Source organism: Empidonax traillii, unplaced genomic scaffold (genome assembly GCF_003031625.1).
Source record: "Empidonax traillii isolate 1590-97213 ecotype Southwest subspecies unplaced genomic scaffold, ASM303162v1 scaffold48:size2401408, whole genome shotgun sequence".
Taxonomy (NCBI): Eukaryota; Metazoa; Chordata; class Aves; order Passeriformes; family Tyrannidae; genus Empidonax; species Empidonax traillii.
In genome coordinates, this window is record NW_020955241.1 from 1,669,226 (window position 1) to 1,690,926 (window position 21,701).

Genomic DNA, 21,701 nt, shown 5'->3' on the forward strand with positions numbered 1-21,701 from the left:
CTGATTTCTTCATTACTGTTTCAGCCTGTTTCTGAAAAATACCTTCCATGCTGAGTAACTGCCCCAAAGCAGAGAGATACTTACCTGTTTTCTTTTTCCCCAACCACTACTGTGCATGGCTTATGAAGTACATTGCAAAGCCCTGTGAGGCTTATGCTGGCAGTTTTGTTGGCCACCCAAGCTGGACCAGTTGTAGGCATAGTTTACAGCTACTTGATGGACAAAGAAAGTGAGGTCATTTGGGTTGACAAGGACTATGCTTCCCTGCTTGAAACTGTTTGACTAATGAAAATATCTTGTCATAAAGTGGATTCAGTTTACTGTTTGCTAAATGCTAAAGCTGCCAGCCCTGATGGCAGGGTTTTCAGATTTTTGGGTTGGGATTGTGCTGTTGTCTAATTGATTCTCAGCTCTTCTGCTGCATTACCCTGAAGTCAGACACGATCACACTGCACATATATTCACATGTATGAACATAAAAGTTGATCCTAGGTGTGCAAAATAATACATGATGGTTTAGTGAGAGAGAAGAAAGAAATAATTTAACTTTTTTTATATATATACTTTAACTTAAGCTGTGAAATCTTAAATACAATGTTATTGTTATGCAAATAAAATCAAAACTAAAAAACGGGTCATCTCTGGGCTGTTTCTAATATTGTTAATGCATTGTAATTACTACAGCAGATTAAATTTATGCCTAAGAGAAACAGAATTCAAAAAATGAGCTTCAAAGCCTGGTTTGACTTAGTTGAGGGTTATGGAGAAGCAGGCATGCAGAAGCAGTTTCTGTCTGGTGCAACTGGAAACATTTCCCACTCATTTCAGAAAAAGGCCTCATTCATCTTAAATTATATTAAAAAAAAAAAAAAAAAAACAACCAGAAACAAAAAAAACCCACCACAAACTAATAAATGAGCATATTGATTTTAAACAGCACTACAAAGCAAACAACAGCCATGTTAATTTTTGCAAAGGCATTGATTCATTTCCTTGATAACAGGCACCAATTTAGACAAATCAAGGCTGCGTCTCTTTGAGTTTTTCCCTGTGTCTGTCCAAAGTGTAGACCCTCAGAGCCTGTTTGTGCAGCTACTCTGTTGATACCTCACCTAGGGAAGGATTGGGACTTTGCATGGAAGTACAGGGCTTCCTTTGCACTGTCTTAACTTCTGTGATTTTGCTCTCTCTCTCTTTCTCTCTTTTCTCTGTCTCTTTCCTGATTTGGCTGCTTAGGGACAGACAGGTAATGGAGAAGAAATTGAAAGGGAAAATACAGGGAAAATGTAAATGAAAAGAAGTTATTATAACTGTTATAATGAAGTGCCTTTCATTTAAATATAAGAATGTAACGCTGAAATGAACTTGTGATCCTGAAATGCATTTTTAATGAGTTTCCTTTTTATTTTGCTGCTTCAGTGGCATATTTTAAAGACCCTTTGAAAAAAGCCACATTAAAAACCCCACCAAATGCCACAACATGCAAAATTGGATATTGGTTTATTCCAAAACTGCTGATCAGGAAGAGTGGCTCTTCAACACAAAATGTTGCAGTCACTTTATTTAAATGAGTTTGAATTTGCATTGTGATGTGCCATTCTGATTTAGAAAAAAAAAATTAGATTTTCAGATCAAATTGACCCAGCCAGTGAAGCATTAAGAAACTGGCAGGTTTAGTCTGAAAGCCTCATGTTATATCAAACCTGCAGCCGGTGGAAGTCACAGAGCAGCACTGAGAAAACAACTTTCTCAGTGAAATCTTTCTCTTGTTACCGTGTAAGACTTTTTTTGTTCTCATGTATTTTCCTCTTCTCCCCATAGGAGAACGCCCTTTCCAGTGCAACCAGTGCGGAGCCTCCTTTACACAGAAGGGCAACCTTCTGCGCCACATAAAGTTGCACTCAGGTGAAAAGCCCTTCAAGTGTCACCTGTGTAACTACGCTTGCCGTCGCAGGGATGCCCTCACGGGACATCTGAGGACTCACTCAGGTAAGTGAAGGTGTGGGACTAACCAGGGGTGCTCATCAGCACCCCTCTTGAGGAGGTAAGGGTGGCCACTTCTCACCCTGCAGAGGCACATAGCCCCATCTTGGGGTTAACCAAGCTGTGAGCTGGCCACAGTGTGTTAGCAGCAAAGAAATGACTAAACACATCTGGCACTCATGACCCTTCCCCAGAAGACCTGGGGGTTTTTTTCCCATACTTCTTGGATGATTCAAAGTTTCTGTATTAAGGTTTCATCTTACAAGCCTCATGTGAGTAATCCATTTCATGAAAGTACAAGCATGAGTTAGAGCTGATGAACGTTTTAGGGTAAGAGATAATATATAGGTTGGAACACAGTCTGGTAGTCATCCTCAACCTAAGGAGTGAACACAACCTACAGTATTATTTGTTGCACCTTGTTATTACACATACTTTTAAAGAGAAAGAGTGGGGAGAAGGGAGAGGGTGGCAGAAAGAAAGATAATAATCTTCCACAAAAGGGACTATGATGGAGTTTTTTAATGTCTTGTCTCAACAGTAATATGGATATGAGTAAATATTTTTGAATAGCTGCACTTTTCCATTACCAGGAACTTGTCATTGTTTGACAGAAGCCATAGTCACATACCTTCTGTGAAGTTAAACCAATTTAGCACATTTAAGTGCCTTTAAAAGCAGACTGCAGACTGCAGTCTCATCTAGTTTCCCAAGCTAAGCTGCAAATGCATTTGGATGGGAGTCCTCCAATACACATTGCTGGAACTGACACTGGTAACGTTACTTGTGAAAGTTGGCTTTGGGACCAAGTTCTGGGTGGCAAAAGGAGAGCTCTCAAAGAGATGTTTTTGTGCTGCACAAAACTAAGGAATTTCTTTTCTAGCACACATATTAAATAACATAATAAAATCCTTAGTGTTGATCCCAGATCTCCAAAATAATTTCCACTTCTCCTGTTTAGTCCCAGCCTGATTGAGGAAAGCACATACTTAAAATAGTATTTTTCCTCCCTCTCCTTTGCTGTTACTGATTTTCACGGATGCACAATTTGAAACATAATTCTTTATATATATATGTATGTATATATTTGAAATTGCACCTAGACACTTTTGTCAAACTATGAGGATTCTGTCGTTGAAGAGACAGTGCATAAACTGTAGATAGAGATTATTTCCCACAATTGGTAAATTGACATCAATACATTATAAAACAAGTTGGATGTCTGAATCTGATTTTCACCTCAGAATTTGTAAATAAAATTCAAAAATTAAACTGTGCAACCATCTAAAGTTGTGAAATCACATATAAGGTGAGAGTCTTCTCATATTAAGACAGAAAATTCAAGTCTAAAAGTACACAAAACAGTATTGGTGAGAAGTTCCTAGAATTAGCTAGAACTGGATTGGTGTAATACAAAAATGAAGTTGTCATGCCATTTCTCTTGAATTTCCAGAAACAGAAAACATGCAGAATCTAAGATTGTCTTAAAAGGGTTGGGCTCGTTCTGTTTACATCAGAACCAACATCCAGCTGTGGGCAAGTCTCTGCCTACACTACCAGTTCCTCCACTGGCAGTCTCTGTGGGTATAGACACTAAAGCAAATACTTTCAGACCTTCAAAGATGTCTCAGTTTCTAACTTGTGTAGATGCTGCTTTTAAAGATATAGTGTTGCAGTCTTTATCTGATGTGGATTGTCTAAAATCAGCTTGCAGCACCCACAAATTTTGCCTGTTGATGTAAAGATAAATAACTAGTTTTCTTTTAGTTCTGTTTTCATTTAGATTTTTCTTTACATTGATGAAATCCTTCTTCAGTTCACCACAGCATGGCTTAATTTTAGGAGTGGGCTTTTTTCCTATCATCATTACCATTTTTAATATGCTGTTGAATACCTCATCTGAATCTCATAACTGATTGTGTTTCCTCCAGTTGGCAAACCCCATAAGTGTGGATACTGTGGTCGCAGTTATAAGCAGCGCAGCTCTTTGGAAGAACATAAAGAACGCTGCCATAACTACCTGCAAAGCATGAATCTCTCAAGCAGCATTTATCCAGGTAATAACTGTGTCCATCTGGGGAATAACACTGTCCTGTCATGAATGCAGGAAAAGAAGTGCAAAAGAAACAGTAATACCATCTGTGGCATTGTGGAGGCACACTATGCCCCCCCACCTCCCCCCTATATGTATGATATTGCATCTGGATTATTCTTTATTTGAGAAATATTTAGCTGTTGTCTCACTTTGTTTAGCTCAAGTAAAAAGCCAAAGCACAATTCAAACGTAGGAAAACCCTTGCAAGACCTGGAAAACATCACAGTTCCTCATCTCGAGACAGTGTGACTACATCACCTCACCATCTTTGTTTGGAGTCCTATACTGTAATACTCTTGTGGATGTTTTTTTTTCACAGAAATTTAATGCCAGTGTTCTAGGTAGGGCTGCAGAATCTACTGCATTGCACATCTCCTTCCCTTCCCAGGCATGGCTTAAAGGGCTCACTTGACCACTGGGACCAACTCATGTAACAAGGATATCTGTCTTTGATCTCACTCTTCCAAGCAAGAGGACATGAAGCCAGAGGCATTTAATTTAGGCAGTTTGACTCGAACCAGTCCAGAAACGTTAATAATTTGTTGACAACCTTCTTCCCAACCTCATCTTTAAAAGAAAACTGAGGGGAGGTGAGAACCTGTTGTTCTTCTCTGAGAGATTAGTTTTATGATAAAGATAAAGTCTATTTCTTGGAGAATATCAACTCTAAAACTATGCCTAGAAATAGAGCAAGCAGATATTGGGGCTTGGATTGTATTTTTTAATAAAGATCCTAGAGATCTGTATGGGATCCATCACAGTAATTAGCCATACAAAATCCCCTCATATTTGCAGTTTTAGATAGAGGAGATCCAGCTTCTGTGGTGAAGTTTAAGTTCCATTTCCTGTATACCCTTTTGATCCTGTCAGTATATGTTATTTGGTTTGTCAAATGACAAAAATGGATGGTTCTCTCTGCCTTATTTGCAATTATGCCTCATTTAATATTTTATCTCTTTAAAGAACCTGAATATGCTTTTACATGCTATCAAATAACGTAAAGTATATGCACATAATGATAGCAGTGAATACAGCTGAGATGCTTTTGGCAGACAGCATGTTAGAGCAGCGCCCCTTCTAATTTTATTGAGGGGCTGGAGAATGTATAAATAGAAAAGCTCAGTGTAATATACAGTAGGCAACAATTTTTATTCCTCAAAGAGGTGACATGATTTCAAAGCAAATACTTTGTTTTAGAATTTCAGTCTTCGGTGTCTGGCACGTGGATTTGAATCTGTGGGAATGAGTTGCTGAACTACTACTAAAGTCTTAGTAGGAAAAATGCCCAGATGAAACTGGTGTCAGGAATCATAAACTTTAATAGCTTTAGAGATGGACATTTGCTTATATCAAATCATGACAGGAGAGCTTGCACTAGCTTACAGCTAAATATCTAAAATCTCAGTAGGATGAAAACTTGAGGAATTCATTAATGCTTTGAAACAATCACTTTTTTTCTTGTATATACTGGAAGTATCTTGTAAATCTGTATTTGATGTAATAGGACTGCTTTTGCAAATTAGAAAAAAAAGTATTAAGTTCAAGTTTTAGACCTTTTATCCGGTGAAGGACTTCACTCTTAAAACGAATTTAGTACTCAGTTAATTAATAAATTCTTTACATTTCTAGAACATGAAACTTTCCTGCATTTTTCCTAGTATTTTGCATGAAGAAACAATAGAGTGTCTTTCTGGGACTTTTTGTGTATTCTATGTTATATCTAGAAAAGCAAGTAGCTGTACTGCCACTGTTATTACAGTATTTCAAGGTGTGATGTGGATCTATTATTCAGGCCATTTTTTCCCAAAAAAAGTTGATACAACAAAAAAAGTTGATACCAGAAAAAAGTTGATACAACAATCTGCTAGAGTATCTGATTTGACATTCTGCCACAGCAGGATTGCTTTTAACAGCATTTTTAAGCACCCTTTGCAGTATATGTAGATAAAAATGTCAGTTGAAAGGACCTAAACTGGTAGAAGTTTTCCATTAGCTTATAAATCTAACAATATAATTGTGAAATAAATTAAATAAAGGAGAGATCAAGAAAAGAGGAGTAAGAAGGGGAAAAAGAGATTGTATTTATATTTTAACTTTTGTTTTCTTCCTTTAAGAGATGGAAATGCAACACAAAATTGGAACCTGATGAATTTAATGGCAAAATTCTTATTTTAGAGGACTAGAATCTCACTGTTCATGTGAAGTTCTTCTCTTAGAGATATTATCTGGAGTTTTGCATTTGAGTTTAGTGAAAGTGTGCTGAAGTCTTACCAGGCTTATATAAAATAACAGAAGAAATAGTTTATGAAGTTTAAAAAGGTCAATTATGGTTCTTCAGTCACTTGGGAATATTAATTTGAAAAGATAAAATTATTTACTTTTTTCAATTCACAGATACCGAATTACAGAGAAATAGTTTTCCAGTTGGTAACAAATTACAGGGGGTTTCAGTTGCAAATGATGGATATTAGTACATAGTACAATTTGCCCTTTTTCTTAATAGCAGTTTTAAAAGTTTGAAAGTTTGACTGTTGAATACATGATTCATCCTCTCTTGAACTGATCAGAAATGTAATGCTGTTATATTCTAAACAAATACTTCTTGATCATTTCAATGTTTAACTAAAAAATCAGTCTTTTGTTTCCCCGTTAAATGTCTGCTTTAAAACATTCTCTGTAAGTCTCCTCCTGAGGTGGTACTTGAAAGCCTTGGCCAGCACAAGATGCTGGTGTGTGCTTGTTCAGTGGTGACTATGTACCATCAACACCCTTTACTCTTCTTCAGCTTCATGACCAAATTCCGCTCATTTCTTACACTGGTCACAATCTTTAGTGTCTTATGGGACTGGGGTATAATTCTATGAGACTCCCTGTCACTGTCATTGTCACTGTCACTATCACTGTAGTATGTTCTGCTGCAGCAGGGACTCAAGAACCACCTATGCATTCTTCATTTTGGTATTGCAGAGTGGTGTTGTCTGGAACATTTTACCTGCTCCTCACAGTTATCCACCAGACTCTGATTTCATGTATTTCAGGGACAGTGAAATTTTCACAACCATCCTTTTGTGGCTGTGGTATATTGTCAGAATAACGTTGCATTAGAACAATGTGTTCTCAACTATTGAGAAACACCGAGGTACCAGAGTAATGGGTTCTGTGAACCAGTAAATCCAGTGATAAAAGGAATTCTCAGCAGGCAGAGAAGGCAAAATGTAGCAGAGCAGGACACCTAATTGAAACAACCTAAAGAACTGAAGCCTAAAAATCATCTTTTGCTTCTTCCTTTAACAGAAACTCACAAGTTCAGGAAAAATGTCCATATCTTAGTAGCAGGTAAAAGTAAAATTAACCCCTCTCTCTGCCTTGACAAACAACAATGCCAAAAGAAAAAACCAAACAAACAAAAAATAAAACCCAACAAAACAATTGTGCTCTGATCTCACTGCATATTATCTTTGCTTTAGATGCTCGAAGTCAAAAATACTTTTCCATGCATTTTTCATAGTCATTATTTTGACAGTGCATTTTCATACATCCCTTTTGTTTCTGCAGGAAAATACTGAAGTAAAATATAGTGAAAGTGAAATAGTCTTCTTTTCCTAGAGCCTCACAGCTAAGCTCCTAATTCTACAGTGTCTCAGCAACAGCAGGAGGTTGGGAAACAGGTTTGAGTACTGGAAATCAGTATTCCACTGTAGGTGTGATTTTATCAGTTTAAATGGTTATTTAAAATATAAATTGCATCAAGGAAGTATCTAAATATTTGCTAGGGAAAAAAGGGGCTGGAGAGAAGGGCTGGTGTAGCCTGCAAATATATCTTCCACTGCTGGAGTTGAGAAGTTTATCCGTTTTTCCTGATAAAGAAGGGATGATAATACAAATGGTTTGACTCAGATGGGTGCAGAGGGACAGTGGGGGTGTCAGCGGGAGGGTGAAACAATAAACTGCTTCATGTCCAGTGTAATGTTAGGACCTCATTTATTCACAGAAATGTAGTGTGGCTATAGAACAAGGGTGGAGTGATTGCATGACATACAGGCAGAAACCTTACAGTTGCGATCTCATTTTTGTATCCTAAATGAGGGAAACATGAATATGTACATAGATTAATCAGTGTGAGGGATTTTGTTACCAAGAGTCAGAACCATCCTGTGTCTGATACGGTGAACTCCTTCATCCAGCTGCTTGGAAGCTAAAAGACATTAACTGACAAACAATAAGCTGAAGACAACAGTTCCATTAAAATGGAACAAGCCTGCCTAACCCTTCTGATGTCATTTGATTTCAGTCATAAAAGAGGAAACTAACCAGAGTGAAATGGCTGAAGACCTGTGCAAGATAGGGTCAGAAAGAGCCCTCGTGCTGGATAGACTAGCAAGTAACGTCGCCAAACGTAAGAGCTCTATGCCTCAGAAATTTGTTGGTAAGAGTTAAACGTTTGCTGTCTCCTAAAAAATAAAACAAAACAAAACCCCCAAAAATATTACAGGATTTTTACTTTTGCTTTATGATTTTACTTGGTTTTATAAGTTAATAGTATGTATCTCTACAGAAGCAGATACAGAAATTTGTTGGGGGAAAAAAAAGACTCAAACATCTCCAGCATACATTTTTGCATGTTTAATTTTCCACATCTGGAGATCAAATTTAAATCTTTTTCCTGCCTTTAAAAAGTTTATGAACCAGATCATTACAAGATCTGGACAGGCTCTTGAAGTTGCCTTAAGAACCTGAGGATAGGAATAGAAGTTTCCTGTTGGGATAGCACTTGACCACACTTTCAGAGTTATTTTATTGAATTCTTGGATGACATTAAGATCTGGGCATATTGGTGTTTCTGAAAGTGTTTGTGAATAGTTGAACATAGAGTGGGTAATATTCTTCATCCTTTGATAAAGTCTGTGCACATCTGAAGCCCAAAAGGATCATGTCTGAGAAAAATACCTAAATGAAAAGATCTTTGAGTACTTCTATGAATGATGCAAAAACTTCATGCCCATTTGCACCTAGTGGTTCCTGTCTTAACAGAGAAAAATTTGATGTCATGCCTATAAAAATGAAGAGTCCTCATGTATTTTTCTGTTTTTATTAAGCAGTGGTTACACCAGTTTTGTGAGACCCACAGACAATATTTTGTCAGCTGTGGAGCGTAGTCTTAAATAAATAAAAACAGAAATCAGAGGACATCATATACTCATATCCAGTTAGATTCTTTTGTAATTGTAAATTCTTTTATAATATTATTCTATAGGAGACAGTCAGATAAAACTAAAGTCTTTGAAACAAAACACACACTGAGAAAGTCTTCAGTCAAAAGTCAAGGCAAAAAAAAAAAAACAGTTTGTGGGACAGAAAATGCAAATACGCTTTCTTCAACAAGGACACAAGGCTGAAAGGAAAATTAGTATTTCCTAGACAAGGAAAGGGGAATTCCAGCTACATCAGAAGGTGCAACAAAAGATTTTGAAATAAAGTCCAAGTTTTTTTCAAGTCCAACGGCAACAATTCTAGGAGGCAGTAAAGGCTAAGAAATGTTTGTAAAAGGACAAAAATTGTAGTAGAGGTAGTTACCAAAAATATATCATCTGTGTCAGGCAAACCATATTAGTTTAGACACTCTAGTAACTGATTGCATCAGGCATAATACTAATTCTGTGAAAGCTCCAGGAAGACCAGAAGTGCTAAACTTTAAAAGGTACTAGCAAGTATCCTATATGCAATGTATCCGTGGGTGTGGACTAGCTGGATCGTTCTCCTTTTCTCTCTTCACCCTGAGAAACAGTAAAGAAGGCCAGTATAACTTTGAGTTTTGGAAGGGCAGAGTTTCCTGTCAGTTAGTTATTCAGGTGCAGTGTGGGAAGACAACCTACTGACAGCAGATATTTATGGAAATTTGCTAACCTTCAAAAGGACAAACTTTTCTGACAAGAAAATGCCCCAAATCCTTTCCTTTCCAGTCTACACCTGCTGCTTCATGTAATAGGTACATTTCTGATTAATTCGAGGTTGGGCTGGCTGGTCAGTAGAGGTTTTGGGTAGTAAGACATGTTTATTGTTCCTGCAGATTATCGTGTCATCCCAATCCCAGGGAGAAGGAGCAAAGGATATCCTTCACATAAGAGAAGGACTGTCTTTGTCTTCTACTTCGCTAGTTTTTTCTCAAGACTGAATTCATTACCTTTCAAAAGTGGCATCATTCACCAAATTCAGCCAGTTACCTGTGAAATTATCTCTGTATTCCAAACTGGAATAGCTCCCAGACCCAAAAGCAGAACTGGGTCATCCAAACCAGAGAATGAGAACTGCGTTAAAGGTTGACGCATGGTTATCATGTTTTAAAAAAATAGGCAGCTAAGAAAAGAGAGGGATTAAAAATACTAAGAAAAATGGTGTCCACATGTGCTGAGTGCATTTTTACCTTTTAAGTACTTGCTTCAGAATCCCGAGCAGTGCAAAACTTGAAGTGCATCAAACCATTAGCAGTTTAATTTACTTATGCTCTAATAACCACAGAAATGAGCTATTATTTTTAATGAGTGCAAGTATTACCTGCATTGCCCAGATACAGAAATGGTACCTGCCTACCTTAGGTTTGTGTCTGTTTCGGGCACTTCACTTGGAAAAAAATTTTTCTCATGAACACTTGATCCTCTCAGGCCAACTACTGACTAGTTATGCTACATAAAGCAAATACTACCCAAGAAAGATATACTAAAATCATGCCTTCTGGATGCCCAAAATTGTGTGTTTAATGAAGACCTGTCCCAGTTTTCAGTGGTGTGCAGTGCCCATGGAATATAAACGATATTGACCTCATTTTAGCCTCCTTGAATCAAGAGTATAGATTCATATTAGGAGGGGTGTTCTGCATTTAATTCAAGAGTCTTTCACAATGCCTGTTTTGAATCTTAAGCATCAAATTCTGCCTGAAAACTATACCATTATCAAGGATAAATCTTGAAGAATGCACTCCAGTAAAGGGCTTCTTAAATTGGCAGAATGATTGGGAAAGAAAATAAGAGGAACTGCAGCACAGCTAGAAGGTGTCTGTACCCTACATCCCCTATAGGAACTTATGCAATGCTCAGAGTATTTCTTTCTCTGATTGCAGAGCAGGGACAAACTAGTAGGAAACCATATTTTGTGGAAAATATGGACAGCAGGACTCCCTACACTTTGATCCCCATCCTTGCAATAGTGTCATGCTAGAAGGTTTCTGGGCTCTTCACTGACCTTGGATAGTCAATTTGAGTGAAAACTGGGTGGGGAAATTGTTGATAAATTAATGTGCAGAACTTCTGATAAATTTTCCATGCTTCTGTTAATGTTCCTTTTGACAAATTAGGACTCTGAGAGATCTACCAGCAGATTTCATATTGAACAGGAAATAATGACAGCACATAGAAATGTTTATGGCTTTCAGTGTTTTGCAAGATCTGCAGAGCTAGAAGATCCATCCAGACTGCAAACATTCTCTTATTGGTAGATCATAGGAATCTGTGGAAATATTTTACCTCTTTTCATTTGCATAAATTTATTAGAGGCCTGATAATAACATTCATGGTTTACATTGTTTGAGAAGACTGCTTAAATTCATAAAATCAGCATCTGTGCATTCGAATAGTTTCTTCCACTCCTAACTTTTGCCTTCTATGTTTTGCTTAGTCGTATCTGTCCAGGAATTTGGGGGAAATTGTAGTGAAATTTGTGTTCTAGGGTACTAGGGTATCCAGCTAGAGATACATAAGTGCAGTCTGATGTTTTAAAAGTTAAAGACTTCCCTCTTACTTTTTGGCATACCAACAGAGTCAAGTTATATGTAACAAGTAATCTTGCTCTAGATGGGGCTTTTTACTGTGTAGGAAAAATATATTCCAACTACAAACACACCTTAATTTTTTTCGATGGTTCTTGGTTACTTCTGTATGTGACACCTTTTTGACACAAAATATTTAGGAACATTAGTAGCTTCTGGTAATGTGTCTAACATGGCTTATTAAAAACCAGGTGTGTGGGGGTGGTGGCAGTACAAAATGTAAAGTTTTTGTTGATTTTTCTTTAAATTAAGTGTGACCATAGTGCAATGTGGGTTATTTCTAAGGAACTGAAGGTCTGAAACTAAAGCATACAATTTCCAGTCTAAGAATATAATACTTTAGGGAAAAATATTGATAATGGGCTTCATGCTCTGAAGCGTGAAGGCCAGACTCACTGTGATTGTGCTGGTACACTGGCTTCACTAACCACAGAAACAATGCCTCAGCTCACTGTAGGGACTCCAGTTAGAAAGGAGAAAGAGAGGATGAAGCACTTGGTCTGTAGCACCCCTGAGTCCCATGTAATTATTTCCAGAATCTGCTTTTCATCCATTTGTTTTTCCAAAGCCCTCAGATTATTTATCAGGCTAAAAAAGGCCCACCAACCCACCATTTTTCTGCCTGTATTAGAGAACTGTGAATACCTCAGGTGGATTTCAGAGGTGGATTCTTCTTCCATCTTTTATTAATCCATGATGTGCAGTTCTTTATTGTGTAGAAATGAACCGTCTGACTTCTCACTGTTTTTCACTGCAGGTGAAAAGTGTTTGCCAGACCTTCCATACGATGCCACCACCAACTACGAGAAGGAGAACGAGATTATGCAGACGCACGTCATCGACCAGGCCATTAATAATGCCATCAGTTACCTGGGGGCAGAGTCCTTGCGTCCCCTTGTCCAGACACCGCCAGGGGGTTCTGAGGTGGTGCCTGTCATCAGCCCCATGTATCAGCTCCACAAACCTCTCGGGGACAGTCAGGTTCGCTCCAACCTTCCTCAGGACAGCGCAGTGGAAAACTTGTTGCTGCTTTCCAAAGCCAAATCTGTGTCCTCTGAACGAGATGCCTCTCCCAGCAACAGCTGCCAAGACTCAACAGATACAGAGAGCAATAATGAGGAACGCAGTGGTTTGATCTACCTGACAAACCACATAGGTTCCCATGCAAGAAATGGCATCTCTATAAAAGAAGAAAACAGGCAATATGATGTCTTGAGAGCGGGTAGTGACAATTCCCAGGATGCTTTCAAAGTGATCAGCAGCAACGGGGAGCAAGTGAAAGTTTACAAGTGTGAACACTGTCGAGTCCTTTTCTTGGATCATGTGATGTATACAATCCACATGGGTTGCCACGGGTTCCGTGATCCTTTTGAGTGCAACATGTGTGGCTACCATAGCCAGGACAGGTACGAATTCTCCTCCCACATAACTCGAGGGGAGCACCGTTTCCACATGAGTTAGAACTCCTCTGGCACAGATCTAGCCTCAGCAGCTGGGTTACTGGAGCTGCACGAGCCATGACAGCAACAAAGCACAAGTCAGCTGGACAGTAAAAGTAACAAGAGAATCAGAAGGTCAGCAATTTTTTTCTCACAAGAAAAGAGATTTCATTTTGGTAGCATGCATTGCAACTCAGTTTTCTAAAATGAGTTTTTACTGAAAATGTTTGATCACCAAAACCCTTTAGTAATGTAAGTAGGAGCTTTTGTAGTCACATAGCTGAAAGCCCTTCCCTTAACTGATGCTTCTTGCAAACCTCCCTTGCCAGAACTGTTAACCATGCCAAGGTTGCACCACACAGTGAGGACACAACAGGCAGGAGTGGCCAAGCTTTCTCTCTTAACACCCTGAGCATTGGGTTCTTCTACAAGATGTATGTTTTTTGACTTCCTGGTATTATTTGACTCTTTTGTGAAGATTGAACTCAACTAAAGAAGGAGGGGCCCATCTCAGATGACTTCACAGACAGCTGGGGTGGTGCAGGACCCCCCCAGCCAGAAGGTTCTGAGTTGCTTTGGTGGTAAAAAGCAGAACATTTCCATCTGCAAGGGTGCTACTGGTATTGGCATCACAACATGCCTTGTTTGTGTCACTAGGCAGGTGGGCAGGAATGTGAAAGATAGAAAAAACACCCTTGTAAAATACTCTGTGAAGTATAAATTGCATTTAATGTATAGAAAATTGTTGGCTCTTCTTTGAATAAATATTTTCTCTTCCTATCCAATAACCCCCCACTTTTTGTTAAGTAACCCCTCCTCTCTCTGCATAAGCAATTTACACTGTATTTAATTTTTCTTTCTTTTTAAAGTTTCAGTTATTTAGAAAAGTATGATGTACAGTTGAGAGAAGCACTAGATAGATATATGTGTGGGGAAAGTCTCTTTATGCACATTTTTCATCTTTTTAAACTGTCTGGGAAATATCCAAATGTCCCTCTCTTACATATGAAAAAAATCCCATTTTGCTTGCACAGAAGACGTCCTCTTGTAGATTTTGTGGCTCTACTCGTAAGTGTTGCACTTAATTAATTTTAAAGCACTCAGATGAATTAAACCATCCAGTCAAAATTTGCAGGCTTCTTCTTTTTTCCTGGCATTCGCCATTTCATGAGGGACCAAGCCCACAAAGGTGCTGAGAACCTCGACTTCCTATTCACTTTTAGTCATTTCACTACATGCTTTGAGTTACTTTTACTTCAGGGAACTAATCTTAAGGTTTAAAAAATGGTGGGGTTTGCAGAAGAGAGACCGGAGACTGCAGCACTTTGCAGAGTGCAGCAAGGTCAACCAGAAGCTTTTTCCATGGGATTCTGCTGCAGATACTGTACCTTCAGTTATAATAAAAATTTCTGTGACAAATAGATTTTAACCCCAAACACAGCTGATATTTTAAAAATACTTTTTTTTTTTTTTTTTTTAAAGCTTCTGCTTAGCTTCCTCTTCCAAATATTTCTTTTCTTTCCCTGAACACCCTCGTAATTTAGGACTGGGCAAAAGAGACATTTTTGCAGCTGCATAAAAATCTGTCATCAGTGTTACAATACTTCCTGAGCAACATCCATAAAAATAACCCATCTTCGTAGCTTGATGTATAAGTACTTCCACTCTGATAATAGCTGGATATTTTGCAATAAACACAATCAAATAACCTACAAGACTAGTAGTCTTGTCATACATTTACACATTTTCCATTCATAAGTGTATGCAAGCACATCTGTTTATTACAAAAAAGATTTGATGGCATCATGAACTGCTTACATCTAGGCCAGCGTGGCCTGACACTTGGAGCTATATTTGATGCACATTTCCTATATACACGTACTGTTACAGGCACACAGAGTTCCCTCTTCTGCTTTCACTTTTGCAGGTGTAAGTCAGGAGCAACAACACTGAAGCTAGAGGAAAGATACTGATGAAATAACGAATTACAAATATATGCTTCTATATGCTATATAAGGCACGCCATACAGGCCTTGGCTTTTTATGCCAGCTCATGCCATCTTGCTTCACCTGACACGTGGGCACAGGGGCGTTCTTACAGTGAACGTGTCACTGACAGTTGAGCAGCTTTGTCCCCAGATGTGAATGTTGGCTCTGAATATCCCCAGACCTGGTGGATGCACCTGCAGCAGTGAGAACACATCACTAGCACAGGTGGCCTCGTACATGCAGGATGGCCAACAGTCCCCCAAAAATGAGTAGTGTAAACTATAGACCCAAAGGTGATCCCCTCCATTCCTACAGTATACCTCGGTTGCCTTAAGGAATTTTATTGATCTCCCTCCACTCCCATGTTGTAACTCAGCTGAGACTATTCTTGTTGCCTTCCAGCTCAAGATGCTGCAAAAGGGGTGGGCACAAGGAATCGCTGGCCGCTTTCATGCCCCAGATATGGTTTTGTCATCAATGCCTGCAACACATTCAGCTTCAAGACAGACTGTACCTGGCAAAGAGCTATTATCAAATATTTTATATAGAAATAACCTGAAGAGAACTTTTAACAGGGGAGCTTACTTGATGGGTGTCCATTAATATTTTTTCTATTTACAGTTGAAACAGATTCATTTTTCATAGCTGATAGGGATATATTCAGTTGTTCTTACCCCTCTCCAATTTTGATCAATACCAACCAAGAGGGGACAAAGTAATTTCCCAGCCCTGCTGCAACATCCTATGTGTGATCAGACATTGGCTGTACAGAAACATTCTGCTTTTATTGCTCTTACACCTCTTTCCTGCTCTTCCGAGATTTAAGTCACTATATATATATCCTATGCCATATTTTTTTTAACCCTTTATTTTAAGAGACCCCAGGCTATAAAGGGGAGGGTGACAGAAGCTTACTCAGGTGGTTTTGTTTCTTTGCTTTTACCAAAATCTGACACAAGTAACGTCACGTTCATGAACCGTGTAAACAAGCACAGCTCCAGTGGAGTATAAGACTGCCTCAAACATGGCTTTGAAATGTGATTTATGATTACTGGATAGGTTTGCTGCCCTCACAACATTTCTGTGCGCACATGCACGTGTCCGAGTCTCTGTGTCACTTCTCTTGCTGACATGCAGATGCCGTGTCTGTGGCTTTGTGTATCATTAATATTTTATATACATATGTATTTGTATATAGATCTAAAATGGTTTATATGAAATTATGATGCACTGTCAGTCACAGTGGGTTTGTTTCCTGGCTCTGGAGTTTTCTTATTTATACTATAACAGAATATGTTGATGTTATATATTAAACAGTACAGTAGTAAAAGTAAGTATATTAAGGCACAATGTATGAGAGGGCATAGTCTAAATGCAGGAGCAAATGGTATTCTCTGTTCACAAAAGGGCTTTCTTAGGTTTGTTTTTTTCCAGTGTTTTTTTTTCTCTTTTGCACAAAATCATCTTCAGTTTGTTTTGAAACAAGTGGTTCAGTAATTTTATTTATGAACATATGAAAGGATGGCATGAAAATACGATGTTGTGTCTGTGTACATCGAAACAAATTGTGCCCTTGGAAAACTAGTTTAGTGTAACCTCCCTTTTTCTCTTTTTTTTGCTACAGTGCAATACCCTGATATAGCTTAGCTGAAATTTAAAAGGAGTAAATATGTGAGTGGCTTTAAGTTTATGTCTGTTTTCTGAAAAGTAAAAAATGACTGCTTCCAAGTCCTTCCCCAGGCACTGCCTTTTCTAATAGAAAAGTTGTATTTACACCTTTTTTTTTTTTTCTGTGGTTTTATATTGTAACTTCATTTTTCTTTGAGAATATTGTATTTAAAAAAAAAAAAGGCAAATTTCATAAAAATTGGAAATGTAATTAAATTATGTCTGCAAAGTGAGATGCATCCTTTAAGACAAAAGAACAAGGTGAAAAACCCCAAACCCCTGAATCCTTTTCTCAGTCTGCTCGTGGGTGATGAAGTCAGTGGGCACAGCTGAAGGCCCTGTGCCTGTGGGGTGGTGGCAGTGGGGGGGCACAGTGTAAGGTGAGGTGCAGGCACGCAGAGGGAGGCACACACTTTGTGGGCTCAGGGAGCGCTCAGCCTTGAGTGGGGCCTCAGCCACTGCTGCCACACCCACACCCTGCTGCACGGGGAGTCCATCCGTGCTGTCCTCACAGCCCATCCTTTGGGGCCAAAAAAAGCCAGGCTCTGTCATCAGCCCCTGCCCACAACCTACGTGAGGCAGCCTTGCTTATCCAGATCGAGTCCTAAACTGTCTACCTGCTGCCTGGAGTGTCCCTGCCCGAAAAACATACACAGCTCCTGTGAGCAGCCGACTTTGAGACAGATGGTTGCTTCCTCTCCAGCCCTCTCCTCTTACCCTTCCCTCCCACCAACCAGACGAAGTCATTACAGAACACAATTACCTCTGCATGTAGAATCATGGCAATTCAAAATAAAACACAGAGAAATTATTCCTACTATTTGCCATAACAAAGGTGATTTCTCTGTGGGCGTCCCTTCAGATTCCAGCACAGTGAATTTCACATCAGATATTTAATGCAAACAAGAATCAATGTTTTGCTTAAAAAAAAGCACCATTTATAAAGTTTTAAAATATTTCCATTTGTAAAACTGTATTATTATGAGCAAAATGAGATTTTTTAAAAAATAGGAAAACAAACACTAGTGGTATTACAGTTAATTCTTTTACAGGTTTCCAAAATCTAAATTTTCCTTAAGTTTATATGAGTTGTCTGCAAGAAGGAACTAACATCCTAATTCCTTTGTTCCCCATAATAGCTAGTTCTAAGTAAATGAAACAAACTACAAATTTCTGTATCAGCAGGTGACTCTTCTGAAAAAAAAAAAAAAAAGGAAAAAAAAAAGATAATTGTCTGTTTAATAATAATAATTACAAAAAAACATTTTTGTAATAATAATTACAAAAATCAACCAATGTTAATAAATCCTTGAACCAAAGTAGAGACATCCACAGATTAAAATGCAAGATTGTTTATCTCAAAATCTATTCTGGGCATCTGTCTATTATGTTTCAAAGACACTCGTCAAGTCATCATATTTATACTTTTCCCTACTCCAATAGCTTGATTATATTACATCAGAAACCGTGGTAGGTGCCAAGATACAGACAAAACCTACAACTAGCAGGAGTGATTATTTTCAGCCTTGAGTCCCCAGAAAGGCTTCCCATTCATACATACGCATCTAAACACCAAAACAGTGTTAATGTGTACTCAACAACCAATGCTTTTGAAATCAAGAAATACACTAAAACACACATGATCCTTTTAGTAGATACCAAAATGAGAACTCAGAGCCAGATCTGGAGCGTGCAGACCTGATAATGTCACAATTTCCTATTTTTTTTTTATATGTGTGTGTGAATCATTCAACATCTTATTTGGGGAAAAGGGGTTAGAAATGCTCCTGACTTTACCAGTGTAGTAAACATATTGCACTGCTTTTGGCAGTTTGTGAGACGGCCAAAAATAAAGGAAAATCTTTCACTGAAAACTTCAAGTTTCAACAGCAGTACTGGCAGTTTGAAAGCTGAAAACGTGACAACTGGAAACCAAAAATGGTTATGTCTGAAAAAACTGGTCATGCATGTCTTGTGGGTCAGAGCTCTGGGGCATCCTTCCCAGCTATGGGCCAGCCAGGTAGTGTCCACCAGCATGAAACATGGGCAGCTTCTTGTCTGGAAGGAAAATGGTACAGGAGAACAAATTCTGGTCCAAATGCATCATGGAAGACAAAAATGCCTCAAACCTGGCCCATGGAAGCCAACAGAAATATTAATCTTAACAGGAGGTCCATTATCCCAGTTTCTAAATTTTAATTTTTGGTGCATCTTTATTTTGGCACCACAGACTTTGACTTTTCAGGGCTGCTGAACAAGCAATTCTGACAGAAGCCACTGGCAGAGACAGACATGCAGCGTTTCTGAGATCCTGCTATAATTGCCAAAACATGCATATGCAGGAAACAGGAGGGACAAACTTTTGCAGAGTTTCCTTGAAAATGGGAGTGAGAAATCCAAAGCCAGGCTTCAGATGGCAGGAGTTCATCACATTTAAACAAAAAAAGGCTGCAGTGAGTGTGACTCTTGCTAAATGAACAGATCCCTAATAACTGCAGTGAGACTTCTGCTGCATTTAGCCTTACAACTTTTTTATTTTCTTTTCATATAGAGGAAGGTGTCACTGCTTTAAAGACCATCCCAGGACATAGAACAATTCCTGGTTTTATCTGTCCTGACCACACGTATGAAACGTGAATGATAGAGGGTAGCTGCAGCTGTTGCTGCCACTGGTGGTGGCTGCAAATCACACAAACCAACGCCTTCCTGTCCCTTGGGAGAGAAGTGAAGGTTCTGGTTTATGAGCAGTTAGGGAAGAAAAAAGAAGAAAAAAAAAAAGTAGAAAAAAAATCTACACCTTGCAGCAGACAGTGAGCCTGGGGCTGATGGGGGTGAGGAAGTTAATCAGCCCTGAGCAGGCTGTTCGGGATGAGGCCAAACAGATGGCTCGTCTCCGAAAGGGCAAAACGGGAAGCAGATGTGGCCACCGCTTCTCCCCATGCATAACTGGGAACCAGCCGGTTGGTGAGGAACTTTGCATAACAAGGATAATTTGGTATCAAAACTGTCCCTAGAAGTGATCTGAATGGATCTGGGCACAGTTGACAGTTTTCACTTCTTGTTTCCCACTCAAGGTTCAACCAGATTAAATTTTAAATTTGACCTTACTGTTGGTCTGGGGTTGCTCTCAGCTATCTTCTAGGGAAACCTGTGATACAGGCAGGGAAGACTCAACAGGTCTCTGCTGAAGTTTTAGGGGCCAAAACCCTGATCTCTGTTCAATCACTTGACATTTTAGTGACTAATTCCAAGTGTGTTCTGATTTTTTTAAATTAAAGTTCATAAACTTATGAACAAGGAGCAAACCTGAGCTTGAGCTATTATCCTCTATTTTCATGTACCAAAATTCACAGAGCCTGGGCTAACGTCCCTTGTAAACTCTTTACTACCACGAGCAGAGCCAAGGGCCCCAGAGAAGCCCATCATCTCTCCCCACTGCCCTGGGAAGCAGGGATGGGGGCTTCTGGCTGCAAAGCTTCAGCAACCCATCAGAGCCTTCGCACCTACCTGCCATGCATGCACTTTACCAAAAAAACTGGGAAAATAGCATGAGTATTGAGGGGACAATTTAATACATAGATATGATGTACTACAAGTAAGAGGGATTTCTCTTTTCCTACTCCACCCTATTTTCTTTCAAAGGACATAAAGTCAATTTGACTGCAGCTTTTACTTTGTAGTGTCCCTGTTGCATTTACAAGAATTAAATATATGACAGCTCTAATCATCTTAGAAATTAAAACAGAGATCCAAAGAGCTCTTAACATTAGGGGACGTTCAAATCTGCAGTTAAATACTCCAGGTTTGTTTTGCTGGTAGTTGTGGGGCACAAAAATGTACCTTTATCATCTTACAGAGATTCCCGAGTGCAGCCATGGGAGAGAATTTAGACTCCTTCTCCACTGTGTTGGAGAAAAAAAAGTGGGTGTAAATACTTGCTGAAATACTTGTGGGCAGTAACCAAAGCATTGTTACATGGATTTTACTTTTTTTTTTTTTTTTAACAAAGTGCATATGCAATTTACCTCCCCAAGTCCATCTCTGAAAAATTCACAAACTCTTTCTTTTTGCATTGCATCCACTCAGTTCTTAGTTCTGGGCAAATAATATATATAGTATTTTATTTGCATAGTCTAGCAAATGCACATGGGGATTGCGCCTAACACATATACGGATGTAGGGGTTTTTTTGGACTCATTAAATATTGGTTCAAATTAGAATAATTACTTCTGCTTTGGAAACATCTGTCTCACCCTCTCTTTGTAAATAAGGCTGAGACACGAACCAGTTTTATAAGGTCTGACACTGATTTTATGGTGGTATCTGACATGAGAAATTCTACTGCAGGAAACAGGGTAAACTTGAATAAGTGGAAATGCTCAAGCTGCTGAAGAACACACAGTGCCAGCAGAACCTGTAGTTTGTGCACATCCAGCTGCTTCTCCCTGAGTCACAACTGCATCGGGTTTAACTGACCTTTGTACAAAGACAGGACCCTGATCAGCAGAAAGAGTAGAGAAACACAAGAAGAAAAGCTGGAGTGGTTTTAGGAAAACTATGAAATGCATGCATAAATCAAATAAGTCATCTAAAATTAAGCATTTTCAACAAAATTCCAAAGCTCATGCCAGGAGAAGGAGACTATAGGCATATGCCTGAATTTTCTTAACTAGTTCTTGATAGCTTATCCATTGGTCATTGAAGGTAG

The 21,701-nt window shown here is 38.8% G+C and overlaps 1 protein-coding gene across 8 annotated transcripts in view; it reads left to right on the plus strand.

Annotated features, from left to right (window-relative positions):
- IKZF1 (IKAROS family zinc finger 1) overlaps nucleotides 1–15,051 on the plus strand; it is a 106,409-nt gene extending 91,358 nt beyond the window's left edge. For 6 of the 8 annotated variants that reach the window (XM_027878976.1, XM_027878968.1, XM_027878974.1 and 3 more), the window contains 4 exons: nucleotides 1,822–1,989; nucleotides 3,915–4,040; nucleotides 8,370–8,504; nucleotides 12,655–15,051. In XM_027878976.1, the coding sequence (XP_027734777.1) occupies nucleotides 1,822–1,989; nucleotides 3,915–4,040; nucleotides 8,370–8,504; nucleotides 12,655–13,358 (1,133 nt within the window). In that variant the 3' untranslated portion in view covers nucleotides 13,359–15,051. The remainder of the gene's footprint in view (nucleotides 1–1,821; nucleotides 1,990–3,914; nucleotides 4,041–8,369; nucleotides 8,505–12,654) is intronic. The other 2 variants (XM_027878970.1, XM_027878975.1) reach the window with 2 other exon arrangements.
- The last annotated feature ends 6,650 nt before the right edge of the window (nucleotides 15,052–21,701 follow it).